Source organism: Leopardus geoffroyi, chromosome B3, assembly GCF_018350155.1.
Source record: "Leopardus geoffroyi isolate Oge1 chromosome B3, O.geoffroyi_Oge1_pat1.0, whole genome shotgun sequence".
Lineage (NCBI taxonomy): Eukaryota > Metazoa > Chordata > Mammalia > Carnivora > Felidae > Leopardus > Leopardus geoffroyi.
This window is the reverse complement of record NC_059337.1, coordinates 54,525,607-54,548,033: the sequence shown is the minus strand read 5'-3', so window position 1 is coordinate 54,548,033 and position 22,427 is coordinate 54,525,607. Positions and strand designations below refer to the sequence as shown.

Genomic DNA, 22,427 nt, shown 5'->3' with positions numbered 1-22,427 from the left:
CCTACCAAACATCATAGACTAGCTACCATAAATGTGCTTAGAATACTTACATTAGCCTAAAGCTGGGCAAACTCATCTAACACTAAGCCTATTTCATAATGAAGTATCGAATATCCCATGTAATTGAATACTGTACTGAAAGTGACCAACACAATGGTTGTAAGTGTACTGATTGTTTACCCTTGTGATGGCCTGGCTGATGTGGCTGCTCACAAGAGAATTTCATATGACATATGGGTAGCTCAGGAAAATATCAAGTTAAAACTCAAAGTTTGGTTTCTACCGAATGCATACTGAATTCACACCATTATAAGGTCGAAAAATCCCAAGTTAAACCAGGGACTGTCTGCAATTTAAAACTCCATGAAATAATACTTCACCAAGTGCCATGTGCTGACATTTCCACAGTATACTATTTCATTTTTTTAAATGTGTAGTTTTGGGGTGCCTGGCTGGCTGTGTCAGGGGAGCCTGCAACTACAGCTCTCAGGGTCATGAGTTCAAGTCCCACACTGGGCCTAGAACTTACTTAAAAAATTAATAAAAATTTTAAAAACATGTAGCTGTGACTCACTACATTTCCTTGCTTACAAATGGGACTTCCACCAATGGGTCCCACACATTCCCCTTGAAAAGCACTGCTCTTAAGCCATAATCATTCTTCAAGGCCTTACTCAAGTCCAACCAATGAGCCTTTGTTGACCACTCCATTCTGAGCTCTTGTAAAATTACTACAATTTACTAGTCACGTTGTGTTTTCTGTACTACCCAGGTTTTAACTTGATGTCCTAAACTCGTCTAGCGCAAGGTTCTGTCCTTTACCTCTCACATGCTAAATTCAAAGTACTCAATAAATACAATGCTTAATATCTGGCCATAGTGTTTCTGAATCTCACAATTGGTTGGGATTTTCTTTGGGGTGGGGTAAGGAAACGTGGTTTAATAATCCACCCACGTATTATGATTAATTCCAAAATGGAAGAGTACACAAAGAGTGGTGTGTAGTTTTCAAGAGAGCCAAACCATCAAGGTACACACAATGTTTCTAAGAGCTTTCATTACTACGCACCGCACGAAGTACTCATCTTGACATAGCCATAAAAACGTAACAGAACCAAGTTCTCTCACGACTAAAATATTTTTGGAATTGGAAAAATGGAAAAGTGTTCCGTGGGATCAGCATTTTTCACAACTCACTGCAACTACACCTTGAGAGTACACTTCCAGAACCGCGTGCCACTTAAGCAGGAAACTCGGCTGGCAGGGTGTGAAGCTCAGCCTCACCGAGCGGGCCTCACTGCCCTGGGATCCTGTCTCTCTAGCAGAGAGGCTACACCGCCCGCAGCCCGAGAGGCTAAGGCGGGACTTCCCCCTCTAACCCCGCCCCGCGTCCCTCCCCAGCCGTTACTTTCGGCGCGGGACCTGCGAGGCGCCGGGCTCTAGCAACGGCCCTAGCAACGGCCGGACTCCTCCCTCCGGTGTCTCCCGGAAAGCGCTCCGCCGCGCCCGCGCGCGGCCTCAGCCGGGAGCGCGCCTCGGGCTCTGGGGGAGCCGAAGACGCGTGGAGCTGTGCGAGGACCCGCGGGCGGTGCAGGTCTGAGTCCCACTCCGATCCTTGGTGCCGGTCTCCTCGCCCCTCTGCGGACCAGTGGTCTGGCCTGAGCCGTGCGTCCGCAGGGAGTGGACGCTTCTTGGCCGGGCCTTAGTGGAGGTTGTGCAGAGTGTCGCCTGTGAGCGGGGCCCTGGTCCCTGCGCGAGCGCTTGCATTTTTTAGGATCCTGCGGGCCCCTTGGGAAAAAGGCTTCTAAATTTTACCTCAAAACAAAACAAAAAATGTTTTCCCCCAACAATTATTTTTCATTGGTTTCCGCGCCAAGGAAAGTCTGTTCTGGCAGGCAGTCCCCAAGGAAGTATTTATTTTTTAGTGTTTGGAGTGGTTTGCGAGGGATTGGTAATCAGGGAAGGAGAAGCTAAGCACAGACAGTGTGCCTTGCAGTGTATTTAACATAATAAGTAGTGGTTACATAATAAGCCAAGGAGTCTGTTTCTTATGTCTGCATTACTTCTTGGGAACATGTAAAGAAGTATATTAATACTTTTAAGATGCCAGTTCATGGAGTTGGATGATAAAATCGCTGCTTAAACCCACAGCATTTAAGTATTACTTCTGCCCGAAACCGTAGTGTACCAAGAAAAACTAAGGCAAGATAGTCTGCCTACCACATGATGGATGATGTGGGAGAGGCCACTGGTCCTGCATGAAGAGGGTGGCACCTTGGGTTTTTCAAAAATGAATGCTGGACCTGTGTATATTATGTGACCAGGTTCTTCAAAATACTTAAGGAAAAAAAATTAAGGAAAAATGCTTTATCTAGTAGTGACTTGATCTACAATATATGGTTGGGGTGTTTTATATAGTATTCCATTGGGAAGTGACTGGTAGCTAGGAACTTTTAACAGTATTGTTTTGCAAAAAACATATATGTGTATATATATAATATATAAAAGTTGCCATGCTGCCACTTGTGCCAGGTTGCAGATGGCCCATAAAGATGGTTTGTTAGGTTCTTCAGTAGGGAGATTGATACACATGATTTCTTTTTTAGAATGGTTTTGATGTGATAAGGAATTGTGGAATTCCTCCCTTTGCGCAAGGAGATAGATACGTGAGATCAGTAAAGAATTCTGCTCTTGCAGAGTTGACTACTAGGAGGGACAGCTTTGCTAAAAGGCAACTAACTACAAAAAGCAGATTTTTCCATGCTAAATAAGTGAAACCAGTAATAAATGGGCAAAGTTAAAGAGATGTTAAGAGGTTGCCATAGAACATCTAGAGTCCTGACTTTGAGACTAAAATAGAGGATTATATGCAAGGTAGAATTGATGGAACTTGGTGAGTGATTAGATTTGGGGGAAAAGAGGTTAGAGGGGGAGTAAAAAATTTGTTTTCACCCTAATTTGCAGAATGATGAGTGTACCATCAAGGCATTTATTACTTTTTTAGGAGTAAATTCTTTTTATGTTTTCTAAGTAACCCTCAAAACTTTCATCAATAAACCTCAAAAGAATTTGATGTTCATAAGCATGTTTGAAGGTTGTGAATCGTTACATTTGCAACAAACTATTTGTACACATTTGAGGCAGGCTATTGGCTAGGTCAGGACCGATGCCCTTGTCATGTGGTTTTGGAGACCTTTGGAGGGAACTGTCCATAACTAACCACTTTTGGCGTCTTTTGTGTGGCCACCACAGCCATAAGTGAGCGTATAGGTGAAACGGGAGGGGGGAGCCATAAACATTTCCTTTTCACTGTCTCATAGGTATTTATGTTGTTTGATTTTGTAGAGGAAGGACATTTATATAAGGCTTCACTAATATGCATTTGGCTGTTTGGAAGGCCAAGCGGAATATAGGGGAATATTTCTGAGGCAGAATGCACTTAGAGGGCCCTAGAAAAACTCACAAGTAGTTTTCCACTGAATGTCAGGCAACCACATTGACCTTATTGACATCCCCAGTAACTGTGTACGTCAGCCCCATATTGCTTGCGTTCTCTGGTGTCATATGCAAACCTTCTAAATAGTTACTGGAACACCCAGGAAAATGGAGTCAGATTGAATTAGTCCAGTCCAGTTCCTTTTATAGAATGAGTCCCATGATGAAGTAATTCAAGACTATTACAATCTAAAAGCGTTTTTTCATAAGGACCTCCGGCAACACCAGAGCAAACCCAAACCAAGATTTGGGTGAAACTTAACTAGCTTCCTAAGTGCAGTAATGGGACCTCTTTTGGCTTATGACAGTTGACCTTTGGTTGCCCAATAAGGGATTTGTAGCTCCGATTTCTGGAGACTAATAGTATCTCTTCCCAGACTTTTAAGGCTGCTCCTGTCCTTAGAATGATTTTTTTTTTAATTTTAGTCAAGATTTCTTTACCTGAGTCTGTAGATGGACTTTTAGAGATCTGTAAACCGCATGAAATTGTGTGCAAAATATTGTGTCTGTGTATGCATCCATGTGAGAGGTCTAAGACTCTCTCACATGATCTTAAATGGATCTGAGACTCAAGAAAAGGAGGCAGCTTGGTAAATTTACTTTGAGTAAATTTGGCCAATATATTTTATTTTCCCAGTATATTTTAATGTATTTTTCTTCAATGACAAGCGTCTTTTTTCTTTGGGTCTCAAGCTTACTGGTATTTACAATCTATAAAAAAAACTCCTGATGAGTAATTAAATTAGTTTTACTAACTTCTTGTTGGTAAATTATGTTGAATATTATGTTCCACTGGACATTTTGTTCACTTTCTATTTGGGATACCACAGAAAAGTTTCCTGCTGCAGTCACAGCATTTCTTCTCTTAGTGTTTGTACTCAAAGTGCCTGGGGCCTCATAGTTAAACACCACAATGCCATAAGGCTTTATAATGAAAGACTCATTTTACAGCTTTGGAATGCATATCAAATCAAAAGGTCCCCAGTCTCCTTTCTCCCTAAAAAGATAACTGTGCTTACAGAATATTTGAGTAACAGTTTGGACAGCCATTATTCTTTGAAAGAAATATTTAAATGGGAAAGTAATTTTACTATTTTATCTCTAGAAGTGAAGCATCTGAATGATTTATATTTTTAAAAAGCAGTATGAAATCTTCAAGCGAGAGGACATTAGTGTTACTTTGTAAAATTTTTAAGTTTATAAGATCACATTTTATTTTTCTGGGTATATATTTCACCTTTTGGGATAGTTTACAAATTATAATTGGTAGTAGATGCCTATCCTATTTTAGTGGATGTTTAGTTATGTTTGTGTGTGTGTTTTAATTTAAGTTGAAGAGGAATATATCTCTTAGAGCATAACCAACTAAATTTTACTGATTTCACTGGAACCTTGTATTTTCATTAGGATTTAGGTTGATATTTGATATCATGTAACATCAGTTTAAAGTCAGAGCCTACAGGGTTGAATACATTCCTGGCTGATACTAACATTAACCATTACATTCCTAAATAAAACAAGAGTCACTAAAAAATGGATTGTTGGTACCTAAGTTTTATATTTAAATAACTTTTCTAAGATAGCATCTTTTTATTTTTATGGAGGGACTGGCCCAGAAGGGTAATATATTGAGATTATTGCTTTTTAATTTTGTATTTTAAATCATGCTAATTTAGTGGCTTAAAAAGCTTATTAACATTTTTAAATAAATATAGCAGCACACAGTTTTAAATTAATTGAGTGATTTTCTTTGTGGAGACAAGTATAAAATATTTCCTATCTTTATTTTGCCCCCACTTTTTGTTTTTTGCAGCACACCTATGATGTATGTTTTAGAAATAGATGTTAAACTTTGGTTCGAATGAAAAATGTCTGTCAATCCACCTATATTTCTCAAAGACAAAGAAGAAAATAATTCAAAATTTGTGGAAATACAACAGTCACAAACTACTTCCATAGCTGCAGAAGATCCTCTTCAAAACTTATGCCTAGCATCTCAAGAAGTTCTTCAAAAAGCTCAGCAAAGTGGAAGATCAAAATGTCTCAAATGTGGTGGTTCAAGAATGTTCTATTGCTATACATGTTATGTCCCAGTTGAAAATGTACCTATTGAGCAGATGCCACTTGTGAAGGTTGGTAAGAAATTTAATTATTTGAAAGTAGGAAAAGAGGTTTTAAAAAGACATCGCATAAATACCTGCTCTAAAATAATTGATAAGCTTGATAAATAGCGTCATTGTGGAAATGAATACTATTAATAGAAAATTTAAACTTACAGAGTGGTAAATCTATTTCTTTTTCTTGTCTCTGGAATAAGAGATTCACATTGCTAAAATACTTGAGCCTGAGTAGTATTGTTTTGAATGAAATCAATTACTTTTTCATTCATGATTATAATTCATCTAAAACATAGGAAAAAATATGGGATAAACATGAATAGTACAAGAGACAAGTATATAGCTTGCCTGAAGGAACTTCAAAAACTACTTCAAGGCCTTGGACTTCTTTTTAAAAAAACATATCCTAAAGGAACTAGGATTGATGTTTGTTTAGGTTTTTGTAGAACAAGCTTATTACCCCCATCCTACACTAGGAGATAGAGCTCATGTCAGTGACCTAAACTAAGTAAACTTGAAAAGGCTACGTATTCATTGGGCCATATTATAATTGTGGTTATTTAAGTCAGATTTTAAAAAATTGATTTGAATTGATTGCTTACACTATACTTTTTCTTGCTTACCAAGATACTCTTGTGTAGGTGAAAGGTGTATAGACCATGATATCTTTGTAATCAAAGAGTTTATTACATATATGTCAACTTGTCTAACATTTACATGAACTTGGGTAGTAAATCAAATAATGTGTAAAATTTGCTGCCTATTAGGGCTTTAGAGAGACTAAACTCTACACATGGGCTCATTAGAATTTGTTGGTAAGAAAATAAGTTGAAACTATATTCGAAAATATTTAATATGGTGACTTTAAGATTCATTTAAATTTGAAGTAGAATACTTTAATACTTATATTTTGTTACTTGAATTTCATTTTGGCTTGTATGCTGTCTTGTCAAGTTCATGGTCTCCTGAGAGGTCTAAAATCACACTTACAGGCTATTGGAAAGTTTATTGGTCAAGAAGAAATAGGCATGGAATCTAATCAGCTTCATAGTTACCTTAAAAAAACTGAAAGCTTGAGGAAAATAATTTTTTTTAAGTTTCCTATTATCTTGCAAGAATGTTACATTTCAAAGTGTAGCTTTTAAAGTATACACAGAATTTTTCTATCTTCTGTTCATATCATAGCCACATAAAGAGAGTATCCTTTTAGAAGTTTTAAGATGTATTGTGTTCCAAAGGATTGAAGATCAGAATAATAAAAGTCATTAACATACTGACTTTTCATAGAAATTTAAGAATAGAGGATTATTTTCCAAATCAGTGACTCAAAACACCATGCCAAGGGTTTGATCAACTCTAAATAGCCTACCGGATCATGCAGAGTTTTTAAAAGTGTTTATATGTTAATGGCCATATATAAAACTCAGTATGTTATCATATATTAATAGTAATAAAAACTCTGTAAAGTTTTCTTTCTAATGTTTACTTTATTTTTACAAATCATTCAGTGTTTGCTTTTAGATAGCCTGCTTGGGAAGGAAAGACGACTACATGATGAGTAAGTGCCTCCCAAGCTTTAAAGTTTAGTCTATGGAATAAATTCATAAATACTGATGCTTTTCATGCAGAATATGATTTTTTTTTAATGTCATGAGAAATGCATAAGTAAAAGATGCTCTTGGGTATTTTTTAAAAAAGGAGTCTTCCCCCCCCCCCAAAAAAAAATCATGAGGTAAAAGAAATCTTCATCTTTAGTAGAGTCCTAGAATTTAATTTTTTTTTTAAGGTTCATTCATGTTTCAGAGACAGAGTGTGAGTGGGGTTGGAGCAGAAAGAGAGAGGGAGACACAGAATCCAAAGCAGGCTCCAGGCTCTGAGCTGTCAACACAGAACCCGACACAGGGCTCGAACTCACAGACCGCAAGATCATGACCTGAGCTGAAGTAGGAGGCTTAACCGACTGAACCACCCAGGTGCCCCTAGAACCCTAGAATTTAAAAGACTCTTTTTTGGGAAAGTTGATAATCACACTGGAAAAGGCTTAGGGTACCTGCTAATGGCATTTTAATAAATTGGGGCAGAAAGATTTGGTAAATCTTTTATAGGAATTATAGGTGTTAGAGAACAGATGTTCTTTATGTATTTGAAAACAGAACATCTCTACTTGAACTGTGGTAAACACTGCTGGTGTTACTCTGTACCCTGTCATTATTTAAGAAGTATCTTCCTTTAAAATGTGTGAACTAGAGTACAAACAGTATTATTTCCACAATTTGATCTGTGTTTTTGTTTCATAGTATCAGAAACTTCAGGGACCTATACTGGGTCCCAGGATACTTCTTGAGCACAAAGTTTGCATAATTGTCTTATACTTGTAGAATTTAGTCCATGATAGGCTAGGTACATGACTTTTAAATATATGAGTAACACTCTGTGTCCTTGATGTAAATGGTACCCTTCAGACATAGCCAGCTAATCAGAAATGTCACCTTTGGAATTTCATCTCTATTCATCAGCCATAGAAGAAAGTCAGTTTTACTAGTAATAGAATACTTTGTCACAATGTGCTTTCTTTTTCTTCTTTCCTCTTTCTGTCTGCCCTGGGCTAAGATAATGCTGACCTGGGACTGAGAGACCCTGGGGAAAGGGAATGTAGTGTCAACTGAGACTGAGCATCATGAGGAAATTCTGACGTAGAGTTCAGCCAGAAGTAGACTGATGTAAAATCATTTGTGAACTGCCTACTTAAATGGTAAATTTTCTATAACTAGAAGTTGGTTTGGTGATTTGAAGCAATTGGCCCTAATTGGTCACTAGGCCCAAGTGGGGAGGGAAGGAGATTTGGCGTTTGAAACCCTAAATTGAAAACTACTTGGGGTACATATTTATGGCCCTTATGGGATATATACCCTCCTTTTCCACACAGTCACCCAGAAAAGTAAAGTATGTGCAGTTGGGACCATCTAGTAGCGTGCGGCAACTGCTCCTTTAAAAACCAGCTCTAGAATTAATGATACATACAACAATATGGATGACTCTCAGAACAATTATTCTGAGTGAAAGAAGTCAGATGAAAAGAGTACATACCATATTTGTATATTAATTTATGAATGATTATTTCAGTAAAAAATACATATTTAAGAACCAAAAAAAACCCCAACAGAAAAAGAAAAGAGCATATACCATATGATTTCATTTATATAAAACCTTAGAAAATGCAAACCTATAGTGATAGCAGAGCAATCATCATTGCCTAGGGACTGTGAGTGGTAGTTGATGGGGAAAGGGGAAGGAGGGAGGCACAAGAAGGCTTTTGGGGGCGACAGATAAATTTGTGATCTTGATTGTGGTGATGAACTCAAGGGTGTTAAAATTCATTATATTGTATACCTTAAATATGTGGCATTTATTATACCTATTTTATCCCTTTATTAAAGCTGTTTTAAAAAACAAAAATAGTTTTGTACTCCAGGGTAAAATAACTTGCCCCAGGGTAAATACCTAGAATCCTACCTAAAATCCTGTTTTGGGTAAAGCGGAAGCTGGAAGAGTGTTTATCATAACAAATAAATCATTTATAATCAGTGAAGAATCCAACTTGGAGTTTCTTATATGTTATGGGGGGGATATGACTTGGCTTTCATTTTCATACTCTTGACTGTAGCACCTGTATACGCATTATACAGAAAACTAAATCAAACAAGTCAGTGAAATGATAGTAAAATCTCACTCAAGAAATGCAAGAGAATATTATTTTTACAAAGAGGCAGGACATAATCCATAACAAAGAAACTTTAAGGAAAATAGACAAAATTATTTTGAAGAGAGTTAATTTTTATATAAAGTGTGCACCTCTTGGACCTGTTACTTTTTCCAATTGATGATTATTTCATTTTTGCTGTGAAAGGCCACTGATGAGAATCATGATGTTCACAACAAAGGGTAATACCTTTGATCTCGAAGGACATGTAGGGAATAAAATTTGACTTGAAGTTAGATGTGAAGCCTTTGCCCAAACTTATATTTCCTTTTATTGTGTCATAAAATTAACAAACCTAGAGTTTATAGAAATTATAAAAAATGTTCTTGGCACAGATACTGAAATGCAAGGAATTGGACTCCCTGCCTGTGTAACGTAAATGAAAATGACCTTGAAACTTTGCTTTAAGAGTAGATTCTATGTTAAAGGAGTTGGAAATAGTTGTTTAGTATGTGATCAACAATATCCAGGAAGAAATTTGGGTTTGCTTTATGGCTCTTAGAATTCTTAATATTCTAGTTTAGAAATGTATGATTTTCAAATTATATTTGTAGGAGCTTAGTGTGAACTTATTATTTTAGCCTTAAAGATTATTTTTATTAACATAAAAATTAGAATTTTTATGTTTGTTGTGTTGATTTCTCTTTTTTTTTAATTTTAGCTTCCACTGAAGATTGACATCATTAAACATCCAAATGAAACAGATGGCAAAAGTACTGCTGTACATGCAAAACTATTAGCACCTGAATTTGTAAATATTTACACGTATCCTTGTATTCCAGAATATGAAGAAAAGGACCATGAAGTAGGCAGCTTATTTTTTTTACAACTCTTCACATTAAGTCTAAAAATGAATTTTTTTTTTTTTATTTTTTTTTTTCAACGTTTATTTATTTTTGGGACAGAGAGAGACAGAGTATGAACGGGGGAGGGGCAGAGAGAGAGGGAGACACAGAATCGGAAACAGGCTCCAGGCTCCAGGCTCTGAGCCATCAGCCCAGAGCCTGATGCGGGGCTCGAACTCACGGACCGCGAGATCGTGACCTGGCTGAAGTCGGACGCTTAACCGACTGCGCCACCCAGGCGCCCCTAAAAATGAATTTTTTTAATGTTTATTTATTTTTTTGAGAGAGAGAGAGAGTCAGAGTCAGAGTGTGAGTGGGGGAGGGGCAGAGAAAGAGGGAGACACAGAAACTGAAGCAGGCCCCAGGCTCTGAGCTGTCAGCACAGAGCCTGATGTAGGGCTCAAACTCAAGAACAGTGAGATTATGACCTGAGTGGAAGTCGGATGCTTAACTGAGCCACCCAGGTGTCTCTAAAAATGAATTTTAAATTCCATTACCTTTATAAGCTTACTTGAACATAATTTAATATTTTTCTTAATGACCTAGAGTTATTTTTTATAGCAATAAACATACAAATTATTTACTTCATTGGTATCTTCAAAGATCAAATGATTTTAGATTGTTAAGGCTTTTTTGAATCTCATCTTTCCACTTTATATAGTTTTTATGCATTATTTCTTCAGGTTTTTACTTACTGCCAATATTACTGTGCCTGCTTTTACTTTCTTCCCTCTCCATTTTCCTGCCTATAGTACATACAGATCTAATTTGATACGAACTAAGAAACCATATTATGAACATAATGGGAACATATTCAACATGTTTGTTTCTTGTCAGGTTTTAAGTCAGAATTTATTCATTTCAAAGATCATAATAGCACACTGCTGACTTAAGTTTCTTTGCTTTAGGTTGCACTGGTTTTTCCTGGACCTAAGTCTATTTCAATAAAAGATCTTTCTTTTCATCTGCAAAAAAGGATTCAAAATAATGTTAGAGACAAAAATGACCCTGAGAAGCCATCTGTTAAACGCAAGAAAACTGAAGAACAGGATTTAAATGATAGCAAGGGCCAAGACACAACACTGAAAAAAATTATATTTATCGATAGCACCTGGAACCAAACAAACAAAATATTCACTGATGAGAGACTTCAAGGTAAGGAAAACAAATTTTTTGTGGATTGCTCTGTCTCCCAACTTTCATTTAAAAAAACTTCAAACCTGCAGATTGGAAGAATTGCACTGAATACCCATACATTTTGCCGCATTTGTTTTATTCTCTATTACATGTGTGTTTATACTTAGATATATCATTCATTTTTGGTTGAACTGCTTGAAAGTAAGTTGCAGGCTTGGCAACACTTCACCATTAAATACCTAACTGTACATCTTCTAAGAATAATTGCAAAGTCACAATACCATTATCACTCTAAGCAAATTAACAAAAGTTCTCTAATCTGTAATACAGAACATAGTCCATATTCACATTTCCCTAATCGACCCAAAGTATCTTTTGTAGCTCTTTTTTCCTTCATATCCCATGTAGTTATTAGGCCTCCTCAGTCTGATTTAACATAGAGCTTCTCCTGTTTTTGTTTTCTATGACTTTGGCTGGCGTGAGGAGGACCGGGCAGTTGTCTGAATGCTCCATCATTATTAGATTCACTTCAGTATTTTTGCAAGGATACTTCATGATAAGGATAAATCTAGGGTTGTCCATGACAATTCCAGTTTATACTTGTTCTGATATGATTATTAATAGCATTCCCTTTCATTCTCAGAAATGAAGCTCTTTAACTTACTAATTATATGATTACCCTATTCATAGGTAAAGTTATATACTTATTGCACCAAATCAAGAGGCATATAATGTAAGTTCCGTTATTGGTAACAACTTTAATTAATTAAAGTGGTGATTGCCAGGTCTCTCCATTATGAAGGTTTGTTGTCTTCTTTGAAACTAGTAGTAGTAACCTGTGGGGTGACGTTTCGAGACTATAAACTGTCTATTTCCCAACTGCTGTTCACTGAGTGGTTTTAGTATTCATTGATGACTTGCCTAAATCAGTACTTACATCAAGGATTGCAAAATGATGATATTTCTTTTACATTTGTTAGCTGGCTTTCTTATGTAAAGAACTCTTCTCCACACCCCCCTTCTTTTTTTTCACTCTCCCCCTGCCCCGTTTTGAGGTCACTGTACATTTTTAGATTTCCTGTTAGTTCATCATACTTAATATGTTGTGATTGTATCTTTTTTGATGCCCACATTGTCTCAACTTTTGCTAGTGGAGGCCTTCAAGCCCTCTCTGTGTCATGGCCTCATTAGTCTTTTCTGGTACAACAGGATGTCCCAAGTTCACTTGTACTTTTTTCCTGCCCCAGATCTAGAACCAATGATTGATTATACAAAGGAGCTGTGGTTCTTTTTAGTGGGGACTAATATTAGAAATCAAGAGCTGGTAAATTTATTACAACTTGGATGCCATTGCTACAGTGGATAGAGCCAAGGAAAATGCACATATATCATGAGTTCACATGGATAGTTCCAATTACAAGATTTAACTTCCCAGGGATTTTCTTTCTTTTGTTTTACCTTTGTATGTCTCTGTCTCTTAGAGTGAAAAGTTTAGTTCCTAATAAAATGGTTTAAAAGAGTTTCTTCACTTGCCCAACTAGCACAGCTAGTAATTTGAAGAACAGGAACTCATGTTACCTCTCTTGTTTACTTGCACCTTACTTAGTTCTTCAGGGTTTTTCAGTAGCTTCTCTAAATACTTTAGATTTATTTCCAGCTCTTGATAGCTTTGTTTGTGTACCATGTTTGATTAGAAGGCAAGAGAGCTACCCAGTTGGTTTTAGACAGTTGCCAAACAGTTTAAACCTGGGAGAACCTTTCTCAGGCTATTGTTAAAAATGCACATCACCTAGAAAAGAAGGTTTATGACACTTCTTTGGAGTTTAACTTGTGTTAACTAATCTCAAACTAACGTGAGTGACAATACTAATTTTAATTTACATAGTTCATACCTCTGAGGTTAACATACATGTTGGTAAGATTGCTTTGTCATTCTAATTGTGTGCATACCTGTGTGTTTGTTGGTGAGAATGATAACCAGAAAGATAGAGACAGAGAAATTGTGTGTGTGTGTGTGTGTGTGTGAGAGAGAGAGAGAGAGGGAAAGGGGGGGGGGAGTGGGAAGGAGAGAGACAGAGAAACTACAGAGTATAAGACCTAGAAGAATCTTTTTGCTGATATTTAATAGAGGGATGGAGCCCTAAGGCCCGACTCTTTGGAGCACTCCCTGCCACACTGCATTGGATGGTTACAGCAGCACCTTATTCCTCAGTTTGAAGATTTTTCTGAACTACTTTCTTTACAATTATCTTATATGGTAATTGAAAGGATCAAATGAAAGAACATGCGTGAAAGCAGTTAAAAAAACTATAAAAGGAATTATTGAGGCACAATTCAAAAATCTGTTTTCAGAGTGTTCATATTTGAAATTAAGGCTTCAAATCAGATTTGTACCAAAATTTCTGTTATTCCTTTCCAGATCACATAGTAGGTATCCTGTATTTTTAAAAGGGGATTTCTTAATCCCTTCAAAACCATGAAATCTGCATGTCCTACTTCAACCCCTCTCCCTTCTAGTGCCTTATTGCACCCCAGGGACTACTTCAGGCTTTGCACATACTTAACAATCTCTGTATATGTGAAAAAACAGTTTCCAGAAAAACCAAATTACTTCCTCAAGACACAACCCATGTTTGCTATAAATCATTGCCTTTGGATTTTAAAACATTTTATCATTTGATGGGATTAAACTGAACAAAACAGCTTTTTTTTCTCAATATATGAAATTTATTGTCAAATTGGTTTCCATACAACACCCAGTGCTCATCCCAAAAGGTGCCGTCCTCAATACCCATCACCCACCCCCCCTCCCTCCCACCCCCCATCAACCCTCAGTTTGTTCTCAGTTTTTAAGAGTCTCTTAAGCTTTGTCTGTCTCCCATTCTAACCTCTTTTTTTTTTTTCCTTCCCCTCCTCCATGGGTTTCTTTTAAGTTTCTCAGGATCCACATAAGAGTGAAAACATATGGTATCTGTCTTTCTCTGTATGGCTTATTACGCTTAGCATTACACTCTCCAGTTCCATCCACGTTGCTACAAAGGGCCATATTTCATTCTTTCTCATTGCCATGTAGTACTCCATTGTGTATATAAACCACAATTTCTTTATCCATTCATCATGAACACACCAGCTTTAAACCTCAGATAAAACCCTCAAATGTAATGTACTGGAAATTGTTTCAGTTATCTTATGAATGCAGAGGTTAAGAATCTCTTTAACAATGTAGAAACATACTGTTTTACCACATTTTACAGAGAAATAGCTCTGAATGTTTTACTCTTGGCAAAATAAAACATTTGAAGGTTGAGCGCATAATTTAATCATAAAATGTGAACTTACACGTGAAGAGTGATATAACATTCTTGAAGATTCACCATAGGAAGCCTTAGAAGAAGGTGGTGAGGAAGGATGGTTACTTTTGTTGGAGAGGCAGTCCAAATTATAAAAACTGGGATTATATTATAATTTGTTTTATGGGTACCTGGGTGGCTCAGTCAATTAAGCATCCAACTTCAGCTCAGGTCATGATTTCATTGCTCGTGAGTTTGAGCCCGGTGTCAGGTTCTGTGCTGACAGCTCAGAGCCTGGAGTCTGCTTTAGATTCTGTGTCTCCTTCTTTCTCTGCTGCTCCCCATTCATGCTCTGTCTCTGTCTCTGTCTCTCTCTCTCAAAAATAAATAAACATTTAAAAACATTTTTTTTAAATTAGCCAGCCATCTCCCTTCATTTTGACTGTATTGATATAATGTTTAAAGTGACTGCTGTTTTGGGGCGCCTGGGGCGCAGTCGGTTAAGCGTCCAACTTCAGCCAGGTCACGATCTCGCGGTCCGTGAGTTCGAGCCCCGCGTCAGGCTCTGGGCTGATGACTCAGAGCCTGGAGCCTGTTTCCGATTCTGTGTCTCCCTCTCTCTCTGCCCCTCCCCCGTTCATGCTCTGTCTCTCTCTGTCCCAAAAATAAATAAACGTTGAAAAAAAATAAATAAATAAAGTGACTGCTTTTTTTTTTAGATTAAAAGCATTGCCTGAACTGTAATCAGTGTGTAAGTGAGTGCTGTATCATATACTGCCTCATTCAGTCCTCACAATGACAGTATGAGGATAGCTCAAGATTTTTACTCTTACTTTTCAGTTGAAGAAATTCAGGCAATAATTTTGAAGGGAAAAGCCATTTATAATTATCTGCTTTAAAATTCTGCTAAAAAAGATTTGCTGATTTCATCATAAAATTATTGATTGTCAAAAAATGCCAGCAAAAGAATTTTTTAATATATGTGTTGAGCTTTTAAAAATAAATATTTTCTATATAATCCCATGCCTGTGTTTTTCAGTGTGTTTTCAAAGGTTCTATATACTTCTAAGAAAATCTTTAAAAAAGGATGGATTAATGGTAATAATCACTAACTTTTGATTTTTATACTTAACATTTTAGAACATATTAGGTGTATTAGAAACCAGCATTATTTAATAGTTACTTTTGGTTTGTTTTTTTAGAAATTGCATTGTGATATCACATCCTATGTTAACATTTTAATTGTACTAATTAGGACATTTTCAAATGTTTGCCTTTACTTCTTAGATATAGTTAACATTAATACAAATAGTCAAAAGAGTTTGGTTTGGGTTGTTACAACTTTTGTGTATCTTTGAATCAAAATGATTCACACTGAAATATTTTCAGGGCGCCTGGGTGGATCCATTGATCAGGTCATGATCTCACAGTTTGTGGGTTTGAGCCTGGCATCAGGCTCTATGCTGACAGCTCGGAGCCTAGAGCCTGCTTTGGATTCTGTGTCTCCCTCTCTTCTGCCCTTCCCTTGCTCATACTCTGTCTCTCTATCTCTCTCAAAAATAAATAAAACATTAAAAAAAATCAAATTGGAATATTTTCAAAATACCCAGATAGAATACTTTAAAGGTTGTGATTTGTCCATTCATTCAGTAATATTTGTTGAACACCTGCTCCTGGATAGGTGATGTCCTAGATTGGGGGATAGAAAGGAGAATAGAGCAATCTCTCTACTCTCTAGTTGATCACAGTGGCTATTAGTTAGGGTTGTGTCTCCCCATATGAAACAGAAACCCAGATGGAATCTTAAAACAAGTAGTGAGTTTACTTTTCATGGGTAAAAGTCCAGAAATAGGTAGTCCAAGCTATTATAAGGACTTTACAATGCCTGTAAAGATTCATACTCATTCCATTTTATTCCTCCATCACTTTAATCCTTGTAAGATAGGTGCTAGGTCCCAAGACAAACCATATATATTCCAGTTGTTATATGCCCACTGAGTCTGGCTCTTTCATTAAAAAATAAATATATAATATAATAATAGCTTTCTTGGAATTTCCTCCTAGGAGTTTTCATTTTTCCTTCTTTGGCCAGAATGGTTCACATGACCACTCTGGCTATGAGTAGAGCTGGGACATAGTTTTTATTTTTAGCTGGACACTTGCCATACTGAACAGGATTGAGATTTGTTAATATTGAGAGAAGGAGAACATGAATATTGAGAAGATAGTGGACATTGTCTGCCATGTAATCTATTACAGGAGGCAGACAAGTAAGCAGGTAAGAAAATTCAATAAATTTTAGATGCAGGGGTAGTATTGAGGAGACACAATCCTGTTCTTCGTGGATTCCCTGAAGGATTAACTGTTTCTGTTGAAATCTTGATGGATAAAGGGCTGAGGCCTGGGCAGTTCAGTCAAAGGGAATGGCATATACACAAAGATATAAAAACATCATTTTACGTTCAGGACACTGAAAAAGTTGAATATGGTGTAGAATGTGTACGTATATAAGAAGGGTAGGAGAAATAACTGTGAAGAAATACAAACTGTGAATGCCCTTGAATATCATGCCTGGGAATTCGATCTTTTTTTCCACAGGTGCTATGACACTTGTAGAGAATTTAATGCCAGACATTGACATGATTAGATTTGTATTGTAAGCCTAATGGGAAGAACAGGGCTGGGACCTGACTTCTGGCTCTCATTATGCCACTAAATAGGCAAAGGTGTTATTTATATTACTTTTTAAACTAAGTTATAACACATGTGAAAGAACATATATATATATAATATAATGTTATAGCACATGGTGATATAATGAATAATTAAGAACCCAGGCACCAGAATTGTATCAATAACTTATCTACCTATGTTCTTCCCTGCGTGACTCCACTTCTCCCCTGATCAGAGGTAACTTTTCTCCTGAATTATGTTTTCATCATTCCTTTGTGTTTTATTTATATGCATCAGCTTTCATAATCTTTGTTATTTAGTTTTTTATTTTGACCTGCATGTTGTATTCCCGGGGACCTGCAATCTAAAGTCACCATTTTGTTTCTAAGGTTTACCCCTGTTGTTACATGATTAACTATAGTTTATTCATTTTCACTGCTGTGTATTATCTGTGTGAATATACTACAGTTTATCTAGTCTCCTATTAATGAAACACTTGAGTTAATTCTAGTTTCTGCTCTTACAAATTATGCATCTGCGAATACTCTTATGCATGTACAAGGTTCCTTAAGGAAACATACCTTGAAGTGGAATCGTTGGGTTGTTGCATATGAGAATGGCCACTTCTACAAGGTAATGCCAACTGTTTTCCAAAGTGTGGGTATACAGATTTATACACCCGTCATTAATGTATAAGAGTCCCCATTGATCCATGATGCCTCCTATCTTGGTATTGTCAGATGTTTGATTTTTGCCAGTCTAGCAGGTATAAAGTGGCATCTCATTGTGATCATAATTTGCCTTTCCTTTAGTTAATAATTGGATTGAGCATCCTTTTGTTCATTTATTTGGCCACACGCATCCCGTTCTGTGAAACAATTATGTGCATCTTTCTAATTTTTTAAAATTGACTTGTAGGAATTCTTTAGATCTACTAGAATGTAGATAATAATGTTTTGAAATATCTCCTTGTAGCTTATGACTCATCTTTTAAATTTCTTTATGGTATCTTTTGAGGAATAGAAATTCTTGATGTAGAATTCAATCTTTCATGTTGAGCACTTGCTATGTCTTGTATAAATCCTCTCTACCCTAAGATACTATATTTCTAGTAATTTGTTTATTGATTTTAAAAGTATTTTCTCTGTAAGTAATGTCAATTGTGTTTCTTCCTTTCCAGTTCTTACACATCTAATTAATTTATTGTTTTTTTACTGTGTCAGCTCAGACCTCCGGGTTGACCCTCCAATGTTGAGGGAAGCCCTGTAGACAGACTGTAGAGGTCATCCTGTGTTTCAGTCTCAGAATCTTTTACATGGAGGATTTCATCTATTCATGTTTGCTATGAGTATTGATATTTTGGGATGTATTTCTACCATCTTAATTTTATTTGTCCTGTTGTTTACTTTTTTTGTTGTTGACTTTTTTTCAAGTTTTTATCTTTTTCCATTCTGTAATATTCCTATTTTGGTTCTTTTAGAAAATTGTACTCTGCACATGCGACTTATTTTAAGTCAAACAGTATTTTAAACAAGATTTTAATCTTCCCTTTTGAACACGCTAAGCACTTAGCAGACAATGTTTGATTCAACCTCCTCCTTGTTCACTAAGTTACTGTTATTTTCTTCATTATTTTTGTTCTGTCCTTTATCTTCAGCCTGCAAATTATATATGGTTATTGTTTTTGTTTCATTCAGGTAGCATTTATTTGGATTTGCATAGATGTTTATTGTTTTCTTTGCTCACCTTTCCTTTAACCCAAACTGTCTTTGCTGAAATACATTCCTTAGCAATTACTTTCATTTGGTTTCCTGTTGGCATATGTTCAGTTTTTGTTACTTTACTAATGTTTTCATTCCTGTTATTAATATATAGTTCTGCTGAGTACACAATTTGATGTTGTTAGTTTTTTCTCTTGACACTTTGAAGGTTTTATTCTGGAGTCTTCAGTACTTTACTATTGCTGATAAAAAGTCTCCTATCATTCCCGTTACCATTCTTTTGTATATGATCTGCCACTTCTTAATCCCTGCTTTAAAAATCTCTTTAACTTTGCTCTTTTGCAGTTATACTATTGTGTGATGGATCTAGGCCTTGATTTCTGTAGATTTATTCTGCTTGAGATACATTATTTCATGGATCTGTGGCTTTGCATTTTTAAAAATAGTCTATGGAAAAGTCATGGACATTATCTCTTTAAATACTATCTCTCCTCCATTCTCTGTTCTCTCCTCCTGCAAGTCCTATGTAGACATTTGATCCTCCTTATCTCTTAAAAATCTTAATATTTTACAGTATTTTATTTCTTGTCATTCTTTGCTGCATTTCTGAAGTAGCTTTTAGGTTAAAGAGAGGTGTGATAGTAGGGAATCATCGGTAACTCAAAAGTTCCTTATCTGGGTAGGGAGGCTCATTTTAATACTCCCTTCTCCCTTTAATACTACTTTCTCACTTTGAAATAAATATGCTTTATAAAAAGTATAGCAAAATAAATATAATGTGAATCTAAGTAGTGGTCTAAGGTGCTAAAAGCATTTTGGGTTTGTATGTTCACATCTGAGTTTTAAGAGGTCAAAGAACTGTTCTGTGATTTCATGAATTATTTCCTCTTTAAATGCACAGGAGTAAGACATTCTAGCTGACTGTGTCATTGAGGCCTCATGTACAGATGTGGCAGAGCCAAAGAAACAACATTAGGTACTCTGTTCATGAATATATAGCCAAAAAGTGATAATCCAGAAGTCAACTTTAACTATATTAAGGACTATTAACTTGCCTATCTCTCCCAGTGAGTTTTAGAATGATGTTTGAAATGTCAGTTTATCAAGGAAATGAAACCTTCTGAATATTGGTGAATTTAGTCCTGTCACTGGTTAAAATGTAAAAAGACACTGGTAGATAGAAAATAGCATCTTGATTACTTTTAACTCATGGTTGCAAGTTCTAAGATTTATGTATAAGATTTTGTTCTGTGTTTTATATTGCTTCTCTATTTACCTTAATGCATTTAAGAAAATACCCTATTTGGTTGGGGTTGAAGGAACTTGTGTATTCTCTTAAAAAAATTTCTTAAAATAATTAAGAGAAATTATCATTATTGTGCCAGATCCTGTGGTTAATAAAAAATATTTATACTTATTTGTTTTTGGCAGGACTGTTACAAGTTGAGTTGAAAACAAGAAAAACTTGCTTTTGGCGCCATCAAAAAGGAAAGCCAGACACCTTCCTTTCCACAATTGAAGCTATTTACTACTTTCTAGTAGACTACCATACTGATATATTAAAAGAGAAATACCAAGGACAATATGACAATCTCTTATTTTTCTACTCTTTTATGTACCAGCTGATAAAGAATGCCAAATGTTCTGGAGACAAGGAAATGAGAAAACTTATCCATTAGTTTTTAAAAAGCTACTTGTGTCATTTTATTTTGCTAAAAATCAATAAACCTTTACTTGTGCTTTGTTTATTCTTAGGAAATATTAATATATAATGTCTGTTAGATCACTTGAGAAAATAAGGTTTCATTCATTTACCTCATTTTCTAAGGGAATTTTTAGAGATAGTATTGACTGAAACACTCATTTCAGAAGTTATTTGCTGAAGTTGGGTATATCTCAGTTCATTACTACATTTTAATATAATATATGTTATATTTATGTAATTAGATATAATAGTTGTTTAGGGATCTTCATATTTTTCTGTCTATACCCACTACCACATTTGGAGGTAGATGGGATCAGAATCTCCTCACTGAAAATGAAGTCATAAATACTTGGCTTGAGGTTTGTGGCAAACATAGGCAGAACTAGACTTGCAACTTTAGTGGCTAGGGCTGTTTCTGTAAGTCCACACTGCCTGTGATGGACATTTGTTGCTTTTTACATTTGCCTGACATCTTTTTTAGGCAGAAATTACTGGCAGTCATGTCCTACCATAGGTAAGGACATATGACCCAGTTTAGCAAACGAAGTGCCTGGTGGTTGAGCCAAGGATGAGCACATGACCCAGCATCCTTTCTGACAAGTGATGTGAGTGCTGTAGGAGATAGGGTTTATTTTTCAAAAAGCAATATGGTGCACAGATTCTAGAGCTAGCTACTTGAATTTAAATCTTAGCTTTTCTTCTTCCTCTTACCAGTCATATGTCAGTTGCTTCATTTCTAAAGAGATGATAGTACAGTTGCCACCTTAGGGCATTATCGTGAGGATTAACTGAGTCAATGTATCTAAGGAGCTTTCAACAGCACCTGGCTATACTCAGTGCTATATATGTGTCTATTCTTTTTATTGTTTTATTTGAAATTGTGAGCTAACCATGCTATAACCCTAGAGCTGCTGATGGCATCTGTGCTGCAGATGGTGGGAACTCGCCTTAGAATGAAGCCAGTGGAGGAAAATGGAGTGGAGAGATAAGACTGAGTCCTGAGGACATCATTTAATCACCTAATCTAGCTGCTTGTGAAAGGATCCCTACTGTGCTGAATAGCCTTTATTTGCCCCTTTAGATTCATCCACCACCCTTTTCCATTCTGCTCTCTTCTCTGAGGTAGGTCCCCTTGCCCTCTGGCTTTCGGTTAGGTTCAACAGATGAAAGCACTAGCAAGAGACTGGAGGTTGAAAGGAAAATGAAGCTGTGTTAATTTATTTCCCTGGCTCCTTACCTGCCAGGTCACCATGGATTGGCTGTGTCCCTCTACAGAAGACCATCCTATCAGGCATCTCTTTCCAGGCAGTTATTCAAGTTACCCTCTCTAATTTCAGGTCCCTGTTCCGTTAGGGAAGTAATGGCTCCCAGTTGTAACTAGCCCCAGAGTAGTTCATTACTCCTTTTTGGTCTCCCTAAACCCTACCTACACATTTGTAAATTGTCATTTTATTATATTCTTCTCCCATGCCCCTATATGAAGTTGCCCTCTCTTTCTTTCTGGGATCTTGACTGATAAATTGAACCATGTGGATGCTAGCAATAACTGTATGTTTATCAAAGTATATTCATTGTGACATATAACATGTTTTATGAAAAAATGAGTCATTGGTTAAAATTGTTTGCTGCACATTATATTCCCCTCTTAGAGCAAAAGGTACAGCTCAAAAGTGCTGAAAAGTCT

General features: G+C 36.4%; 2 protein-coding genes across 10 annotated transcripts in view; one reads left to right on the top strand and one right to left on the bottom strand.

Annotated features, from left to right (window-relative positions):
- The window catches only part of FAM227B (family with sequence similarity 227 member B), a 195,756-nt gene extending 194,366 nt beyond the window's left edge, over positions 1-1,390 (bottom strand). For 3 of the 8 annotated variants that reach the window (XM_045449782.1, XM_045449784.1, XM_045449785.1), the window contains exon 1: positions 1,198-1,387. The gene's annotated coding sequence lies outside the window, so the exon portion shown is untranslated. Of the gene's footprint in view, positions 1-1,197 lie in introns of all 8 variants that reach the window. The other 5 variants (XR_006704715.1, XM_045449786.1, XR_006704716.1 and 2 more) reach the window with 3 other exon arrangements.
- A 90-nt stretch (positions 1,391-1,480) lies between these two features.
- On the top strand, positions 1,481-20,786 carry DTWD1 (DTW domain containing 1). Of its 2 annotated transcripts, none has more exons than XM_045449793.1 (5): positions 1,481-1,594; positions 5,309-5,627; positions 10,034-10,177; positions 11,126-11,372; positions 20,470-20,786. In XM_045449793.1, the coding sequence occupies exons 2-5, from the start codon at positions 5,364-5,366 to the stop codon at positions 20,715-20,717; spliced, it is 903 nt and encodes a 300-aa protein (XP_045305749.1). In that variant the 5' UTR covers positions 1,481-1,594; positions 5,309-5,363; the 3' UTR covers positions 20,718-20,786. The 2 variants fall into 2 exon arrangements, with proteins under 2 accessions (XP_045305749.1, XP_045305750.1); XM_045449794.1 differs by having other exon boundaries at positions 1,498-1,711.
- The last annotated feature ends 1,641 nt before the right edge of the window (positions 20,787-22,427 follow it).

Bases quoted from the DNA above. Each gene is read 5' to 3' on its own strand.
- DTWD1 (XM_045449793.1), top strand. From the start codon at position 5,364: ATGTCTGTCAATCCACCTATATTTCTCAAAGACAAAGAAGAAAATAAT. The intron at 5,628-10,033 runs GTTGGTAAGAAA...TTTTAATTTTAG, and splicing joins AGCAGATGCCACTTGTGAAG to CTTCCACTGAAGATTGACAT. The intron at 10,178-11,125 runs GTAGGCAGCTTA...TCTTTGCTTTAG, and splicing joins ATGAAGAAAAGGACCATGAA to GTTGCACTGGTTTTTCCTGG.